General features: G+C 50.2%; 1 protein-coding gene across 1 annotated transcript; it reads right to left on the bottom strand.

The window, feature by feature from the left end:
* Positions 1 to 441: 441 nt before the first annotated feature.
* On the bottom strand, positions 442 to 3,983 carry egr1 (early growth response 1). The gene is made up of 2 exons (XM_035411878.1): positions 3,202 to 3,983; positions 442 to 2,157 (listed from the first exon to the last, which is right to left on the bottom strand). Exons 1-2 carry the CDS (start codon positions 3,407 to 3,409, stop codon positions 827 to 829), a joined length of 1,539 nt encoding a protein of 512 aa, XP_035267769.1. The 5' UTR covers positions 3,410 to 3,983; the 3' UTR covers positions 442 to 826.
* Positions 3,984 to 8,758: the final 4,775 nt, after the last annotated feature.

The raw sequence follows: 8,758 nt of genomic DNA, 5'->3' as shown, positions 1-8,758 counted from the left end.
TTTTTCTTCCTTTTTTTTTACACAGACCTTTTTTGCCACATTTTTGGAAAGAGAGAGAAAGTACCATTGGGTGATATTTACAAAATAACATAAACTTAACGCCACTCTTACACATGCTTTGAATACTTAAGTGCTTCTTTTTTTCCCCCCAAAACAAAAAGTCAAAAACGTACCACAGCATTATTCACTACATAAGAGAGAAAGTATCTATAAAATATGGCCAAATAATACAATGTAAATATGCCAAGAAGTTTCCACATCAACAGTACCAAAGAAAGAATGAACAAAAACATGGCACAATGTATACAATATCCATATACTGTAGATTATGTATATCATCAAAGTCTGTCATCTGTCTCTGGTGGTTAGCAGTTCTGGTTGTGTTGGTGATCCTGGGTCTGAGTTGCTGAGCACTGAGACTGTTTAGGCATTAAAACCGACTGGGATGAAGTCCCTTCTTATCTTTCTCTTCTATTTTTATTATTTTTATTTTTTTACAAAAATGTCAGTTCAGAATCCCTGTCGAAGCCTGTTGTCACTCTTTGTCTTTAAAATCTCATTAGTTTCTGAAGAACTGTGATTGAATTAAAGGAGGACAAAAAAAAAAAAAAATCCCTTTTTTGTTTTCTGCTGTCTTTGCTTGGCGGGTGTCTTAGTTTCAGTCTGTTCAGTTCAGGTACCTTAAGCTGACGCCCAGCAGTGGAGTGGGGGGAGGAGGGGGAGGGGGGTAAAAGTGCTTTTTGAAAAGGAGTAACGAGTCTTTGTGATGATGTTTGTGCGGAGGACGGAGAGCTGGAAGTGGCGGGGCGCTGGAAGGAGGCGCAGATTAGCAGATCTCGATCGTCCTCGGAGAGAGAGTGGACTGCAGTTCTGAGAGGGGCGTGGCCACGGGCGAGCTATAAATGTTCGTGGCCAACGAGGAGGGGAAGGTGGTGGCCACCTGCGTCTGGAAGGTGCTGGAGACGGAGGGGTAGGTGGTGGCGATGGAGGGGGAGGGGTACGAGGCGTGGACGGGCGAGGAGTAGCACGAGGGGACCGGGGAGGGGTAGGACGAGACGGGGGAGGGGTAGCTGGAGGCGGGGGAGGGGGCGGAGACGGGGACGGGCCCCCCCACGGCGGCGGCGGCGGCAGCGGCAGCCGCCACCTTCTCGGCCTTCTTGTCCTTCTGCCGCAGGTGGATCTTGGTGTGGCGCTTGCGCTCGTCGCTGCGGGCGAACTTGCGGCCGCAGACGTCGCAGGCGAAGGGCTTCTCGCCGGTGTGCGTGCGGATGTGCGTGGTCAGGTGGTCGCTGCGGCTGAAGTTGCGCATGCAGATGCGGCACTGGAAGGGCTTCTGGCCCGTGTGGATGCGGATGTGGCGCGTGAGCTCGTCCGAGCGGGAGAAGCGCCGGTCACACGTCTCCACGGGGCAGGCGTAGGGACGCTCGTGGGGCGGAGTCTTGCTGGGCCGGTTCGGATACTTGCGCATCCGGGCGGGCCGGACCAGCTGGGACTGGTACACACCCTTCAGGTCCTGGGACCCCGTCTGGGTGGCGAAGGCCTTGATGGTGGACAGGGGGGTGAGGGAGGGCTGCTGGCCCCCCTGCGTCTGGAAGGGCTTCTGGTCGATGGGCACCAGGCCGATTTCGCTCTGCGCCTGGGTGAAGAGGTAGTCTGGGATCATGGGCACGGGGAAGCTGGAGGGGCAGGGCTTGCTGTTGCCGTAGCTGGGGGGCGGGTACTGGAGGGCGCCCCCCGCAGGGCTGGGGAAGGACTGGCCCCCCTGCTCGGGGAAGAGGTCGGGGCTGGCGCTGGAGTAGGTGGGGGCGGCGGAGTAGATGGGGTTGGGCTCGCTGTGGTGGACCGAGCAGGCGAGGCTGGAGCTCTGGGACGGGGCGGAGGTGGAGGAGGAAGACGAGGAAGACGAGGTGACCGAGGAAGAGGAGGAGGAGCTGGTCGGGGCAGCGGAGGAGGACGGCGCGGACGTGGTGGTGGGGGGGTTCATCCCCACCAGCCCGCTGACCAGGCTGAACAGTGGCTCCGCCCACAGGCTGTTGCTGCAGTTGGCGGGCTCCAGGGTGAAGCGGCCCGTGTAGGAGATGGGAGGGAGCCGCTGCGTGGGGTAGCTCTGCTCGGCCAACGGCTTCTCGCAGTTCAGGGAGATCTCGGGCAAAGTGTCTGCAACAACAGCAACGGGGAGACGCAGAGTTAAACACCTGCTGACCTGCTAGCATGCAGCCGCTAACCTGCTCACAGTCAATAACCCGCTAACCTGCTCACACGCAGTCAATAACCCGCTAACCTGCTCACAGTCAATAACCCGCTAACCTGCTCACAGTCAATAACCCGCTAACCTGCTCACAGTCAATAACCAGCTAACATTCTCAGCCAGTCAAAAGCCCGCAAACCCGCTTGCTAGCAGCCAAAAACTCGCTAAAGCCACTCGCTCACTCGCTCGCTCGCTCTGTCACCAGCCATCAGATTCCTGCCAATGAGCTTCCCGCTGCCGTCTGGTTTTAAGATTCCAGGACGGTAGTAGCGGGGGGAACCTTTTTGGCTGATGCAGGGAGAGGAGCAGGTGCTGACGCAAAGCAGGGGTATCCCCCCCCCAACCCCCCCCCAACCCCCCCCCCCCCAATCGAATTCACACACTGCCCCATGTTTTCATCACCCCCTGATTTCAGTGGACCCACACAGCTGATATCCTCTGCTCGTGCCTGCTTCTCTCTCCCTCTCCATCCTTCTCTCTCTGTCTATTTCTCTCCCTCCCTCTCTCTCTCTCCATCCCTCACTCTCTCTCTCTCTCTGCTTTGCCTCTCATTCCATCAGTGCAGGCTTTCTCATTGCCGAGTCTGCAACTCTTTGCTGCTTTGACCGATGCAGTTTTAATTTACCGTCAGTTTACAGCCACTGGTCTGACACGGTCATTTTAAATAAATATAAGAACCTGAATTATTCAATGCCTCATTCTGGACTTCCCATCCTTCATTCCAACTGACATCAAACGCAACATTACAGCAGGAACCCCATAAAATAAACACTCTCAGCTTTATTCATTCTAACTAGCTTTTTAATTCATTTACATGCACAGCTGCAGTATTTTTCATGCACTAAGACGCACATAAAAGCAAATATGCATTCCTCGCCCCCCCACCCCCCACCCCCACCCCCGATGCATGCACTAGCCCCCCCGTGCAGAAAAACAGCAGATTGCTCTCGTACCTCCCGCAAGGTGCTCGAACTGGTCTCCAGCCTCCCCCGTCCCGAACGCGGAGCCCTCTGCGGCCGAGGCGGCCAGGAAGGAGGCGCCCGAGTTGAGGATCATCATCTCCTCCAGCTTGGGGTAGCTGTCCATGGGGGAGTGGGGGAAGCTGAGGGGGTCGGAGATCTGCAGGGCTGGCAGGAGCATCTCTGTCTTGGCTGCAGCCATGCGGCGAGCTTGCTCAGGGGTCTCCTCTTCTGTGGAGGCGCGGGAGGCTTCTTGGGAGATCTGCGCGCACTGCGCACGGGAGCTCGCAGGTGAGGGGGATTACCTGCAACACCTCAGGGGACCGACGGACAGATGCTGCCGGTCACGGTTTCTCTCTCCGACGGCGACGTTCTGGGAGACCTCCACTTTTTTTTTTTCAGTCTGCTGGCTTTGCTGCTGCTGCTGCTGCTGTTGTTGTTTTTTTCCTCTTCAAGAGAAAAAAAATCCACTTGTTGGTTAAAAATTATTAATAATGATGAAACGTGTCCTTTTTGTTCATTCCACACACACAAAAAACTGAAAATGAATGAAAATTGATTTTTTTTGTTGTTGTTGTTGTTGACAGATCTGTTTTCTTGATGTATTCTGCACCTTATTTTTTCCCTTTTTTAGGTTAGTGATTATTTCACTTGTTGAAACGTGTTTCTCAGAGAGAGAGAGATAGCGCTTTGCGTGTCTATCTGCTTCGCTCTGAACTGGCAGTGGCTGTGTTGGGCTCTGTGGGCTCGTTCTCTATTTAGAGAATCCCCACTCCTTTATATATCCTCCTACTCGTGACGTAGATGTCCATATATGGACTGAAGGAAGCCCATATTTAGGCACTGCAGTGGAGGACACATGACGTTTGCCTGGGGGAAAAGGCAGCGCGGGGCGACTGAATTAAGCTCGTGCAATAAATCGAGAGGAGAAGCCCAATCGTTTTCCCGTCCCGCTCGAATCAATGCACCTCCAGCTGTAAATCCCACTATAAAAAATGAAATGCAACGTTTGCCTCTTCGCCAGTGGCTCCAGCTAAACGCGGATTTCCCGTCTGCGCGGGAGCCTCGCACTTGCCGGAAGACCCAGCTCCGTCATGCCATATAAGGTCGTGTCTACAAAAGGACCGATTCCGGTGGGTTTCCACTTCCTTGCCCTTATTTGGCATTTCCTGATGTAGCGCTGATCGGAGCTTGGCAGCGACTGAGAGACGAGAGCCCGGTTGAAGTCCAGCTCTGGGAGCAATAACTAATGTCAGCAGAATTTTATACTTTCGCTAGCGCTGGCGGCCACCTCGACAGATGATTTACTTTGGTCCAGGTTCACTGTTTACTGCTGCCAATACTGATGGATTGCGAAGTATCCTATTTAAAAAGTCAAAATGTGAAATGAAAACGCATTTGCAGTAAATCTCCCCCACCCGCTCTCTGAAATACATGCTCGGGCTATTCGCTCTAGTTTTAACTATTAAAATAATTATGAAATCAACGTGCACGTATGAACCATAATAATACCACAGCTGCATATGATGAGCGAATATATAATATTATCGTTTATTATGTCATCTGTCACCCAGTTTGCAATGCAGTAGAATCTCTCCGTTACGGGGAGAGAAGGGGTCATTGGCGAGTTTGTTTTTGTGTTGTTATGCGCCGTCTTGTGTTATGTAGGCGGGAAAAAAATCGATGCGCGTTTGTGTTTTTTCCGTCTTTATTTTGCATGTACATTGGTAGGCTACTGGGATCGAGATGTTATCTTATAGTGCAATGGCACCACTGCAAATAACAGCGTGAGCGCGTACTTTACCGTTCGCTGTCATGAGAGAGAGAGAGTTCTGCGGGCGAACGCGAGAGTGAAAGTTGTGCTTTCTGCTAATATTTAATAATATTATTTCTGCTGGTTTTCCGTGTGGTACCCTGTGCCCAGGTGGCGCGACACGGGGTACCCAGACGAAGTTACACAAATATTACTGCGGGGGCGGGGTGGTGTTGGGACCAGTAACAGACGCGCGCGTCTGCTCGAATAGCGAGCGCAAGTAAACACAGCGAGCGCAAGTAAACACAGCACGCGGTGAACATTTTTGTGGTGAAAAGTCGGTTGAAACGCCGTCTAGGCGTTCAGGTGAAGCATTTGGTTTAAAAGTGAAAGTTTTCTAGCCGACTTGGGCGTAGCCAGGCTACAGCCTATGCAGGTAAAACCTGATCTGTATTGGGGTTAACCTAGACAGATCTGTGTTTATGTCAAAACGCCTCTCAACCTAAATGTCCACCCCTCTAGACGTGTAGATTTCGGATTTTGCTCACTGGGTTGCTGCGCAGGCGGGTTTCACTGACGGTTTTTTCACTGCAAAAATGCAGTATGAACTCGAGTTTTATCTTCGACTCCACGCACCACAGGTGACAACAGGTGCAAACATAGACGTGAATAACTTGAAACTTTGTACTCAGATCATACCTTATCAGACTGTCCAAAGCAACGCCCCCTCAGACTGAATAATAACTAATTCTTAATGACTGCAAGAATTCGATCGATTAAATGGTGACATATAACCTAGCCTATCAGCGACGCATTTAATTTGTGTTATTGTGCAATAAACCTAATGCAAATAGGCTATTCAACTGATAAAATAGTGACCAAAAGTATTTCAATCTTGAAATGTATTGGTTCGCATTGTACGAAATAGCTACCTCTGAATAGACGAGGTAGGATATGCACACTACCCGTGCGGTGATTGTCGTGCATGAGATCATTATTTTAAACCAAATACTGACACATGGGAGTAGGCTACGCTTAAAAGCGTTCCATCTAAATTTGAAGCACCAAAAATTCAGTCCGTTGCACTTGATCATTACAGGCAATAAAAACAGAAGTGGACCAAAACAATTGTTCGGCTCCTATATATAAGAATCAAGGCACACTCTTCTGCAAGTAGGCTACACATCTCCATCGTGCAATAATAATGTTTATTGCCCATGGATCACATGGGACAGAAAAATCAAACTTTGAACTCCAAAAGACAAAGTGCGATCTTTCCTTTTTAATTACTACACATTATTTCCCAGAATCAGCTCTGGTAAACGGTAAAGCGACTGGTCCACATATGCAACAAAAAGGGTATTCGAAAATAAAGTGGTTTAGATTTGTGCTGATCGCAACCGAACTGGGAAATGTCTAATACAACGAAAAGATGTCCACACCAACATTGCAACTCGGCGTAAATTAGTTTATGCTATTTTAGCTCGAGGCGAGGCGCGAGCCTAGCCATTAATCGGAGGGGTGTCCCTGGTTCGATACACGGGAATTCTCCATACCACTCACCTCGCGCAACCGATATTAATAATGACTTGCAACGAGCAGTCGAAATGAGAGGAGCGAGACACAAACTCCCTGCTCGCGTTACCACAAGGGAAGGGATTATTCGCCGGTTCGCGACAGACGAATCGACATGTTGCCACAGTCGCTGACTCAATTCAAGTCTGCAACCTAATTACTAAACCGTTACTTCGTTGTGCACGCGATAACAAGTTGTCCCTATTTCGGACGACTGCGCTTAAAAGCGGCGCTCAATCGACCTCTGCTGGGTCGCTTTAATGAAAGCCCACAGTCTCCCCCGCGCGCGCACTCCGCTGGATTACTGCCAGGTATATTCCTCCGACGCAGTAATATCTCACTGAGCATGCTCACAAATTGGCTTCTGTTGCCTGTCGATCGAGGCCGAAAGTGCCTCGCCGCGTCCCGTTCCTATAACGTGTGTCAATACACTGCTACCCAGCAGGCACTTTTTAAAAGTCGCTCTGGATTACGGGCAGTCTGCAAAACGGCTAAATGCTAATGAAAGCGTAACGTCGTGAAAGAATGAGACACAAAATCACAAAACGCGGTATATAACGGTGATCATGAAACAGTGCTTCCCAGGGTTGTTCTTGAAGGGGGTCAGTGTTTGTAATGAGAATGACGATGATACATATTATGTGATACCTGTTCTCTGATGACAGTTAACCTGGAGCACAAACATACATCTTTCACGTTAACGCATAGAGAAAGACCCGTCCGAGGCACAACAGGTGTTATGTAATGAAACGATAAATAAATCACCGAACAAAAATATTCAGGAGCAGGTGAAGATACCATGGTGCCGTCTGTCCCTGTGTCGAGAGATTAGACGTTGTCATGGCGGCAGATGCAGACGCACTGTGTTTAGATTCGAAGGCATTTGTAAGAGGATTTGCAGTCGCGGTAGCAATGGCGCGGGGATAAACTAGTGGGGCAGCAGCTTGCCGACATCAGCTGTCGGAAAAAACGCAGTGGCTTTAAAAAAAAAACAAAACTAAACAAAAAAAAAACAGACATGTCCTTAACCCTTTGAGGTGTGATCAGAATGTTCTTAACTGAACATTCTAATGCTGATGTAACAATCACTGCTGGTGACTGAAGACAATGGAGTTTTAGAACACTGAATTTTGGAGAGAAAAAAAAACATTCCAGCAAAAATGAAGCATCCCTTCTGCTCTACAAAGGGTTAAAACAGGGGAGGATAGCCGCAGGAGCTAATCAGCGTGGGCAGATCAAGTAGCAGCAACACAGGACCAAAAAGATGAGAGAGATACTGTGCTGTTCGAAGTTTCTCTTTTTTCATTTTTTTGTTATTGTTTTTTTTTTCTTTCTGTGTGCTCTGTGGCGTTGGCGGATGTGCAGCTCGGCCTGGCTGCCGGAGCGGGGCTGGGGGGTGGGGGGGGGAGGCGCGTGTCATCCCCCGGTCCGGCCCACGCACCCGAGGAGCGCTCCGGAATCCTCTCGCCTGGCGGGTCTGCACCAGAACGGCGGGCTCTCCCCCGCGCCCACGCAGGCCACGCCCCCCCCCCCCCCCCCCCGTCCTCCCGCGCCAGTTAATGTTTAATTAGGCCCCGGTCTCTCGCTCACGGAGGCAGAGAGAGAACGAGAGAGGGATCCTCACACCTCCGCGCTCAGCAGGAATTAGTCACCGCGGCAGCAACTGTCTCCTCATTGTCTCCCCCCCCCCCCCCCCCAAACTCCACCCCCCCCCTCCATCCAGAGCATCATCTGCTGTAAGGACTGCTGAGGTGAAGTTGGCACGCATGGCTGTTAGCTTTAGGGGAAAAAAGGTCGTTGTTTTTTTTCCACAGTCATGTATTTGTGCTTTGAAGAGGAAGGAGGAAGAGGAGAGCATCGTAGCACAACTGGGCTCGTGACTCAAAGGTTGTGGGGTCGCGTCCCGGCTAGGGTGAAACCCTTGCACCCTTAAGCCTCATACTGAACCTTAACTTCCCCGATTAAAAGTCCCGCTTTATAAATGTATGTAAAAAAGAGTAATTTGTGTAACTTGCTCTGGGTGAGATAATCTACTAAATGCAAAAATGTGAGGGAAAAGTACAACAGAGTTGTGTGGGTGCGTATCATAAATCATATTTATTTTGTGCAGCGCTTTTTACTAAGAGCGCTGTCACAAAGACGCTTCACAGAGTAGCAGATGATATTTTATTATGATATTGATATTAATATTAATATTAATAGCAGCAGCAGTAACGTTTTGCG

This window comes from Anguilla anguilla, chromosome 3, assembly GCF_013347855.1.
Source record: "Anguilla anguilla isolate fAngAng1 chromosome 3, fAngAng1.pri, whole genome shotgun sequence".
Classification (NCBI taxonomy): domain Eukaryota; kingdom Metazoa; phylum Chordata; class Actinopteri; order Anguilliformes; family Anguillidae; genus Anguilla; species Anguilla anguilla.
This window is presented reverse-complemented; position numbering and strand designations above follow the sequence as displayed.

Excerpts from the sequence above, each read along its gene's own strand:
- egr1 (XM_035411878.1), bottom strand. The coding sequence starts at position 3,409 with ATGGCTGCAGCCAAGACAGAGATGCTCCTGCCAGCCCTGCAGATCTCC. Across the intron at positions 2,158-3,201 it reads GTTCGAGCACCTTGCGGGAG|ACACTTTGCCCGAGATCTCC; the intron begins GTACGAGAGCAA and ends CTGTTGTTGCAG.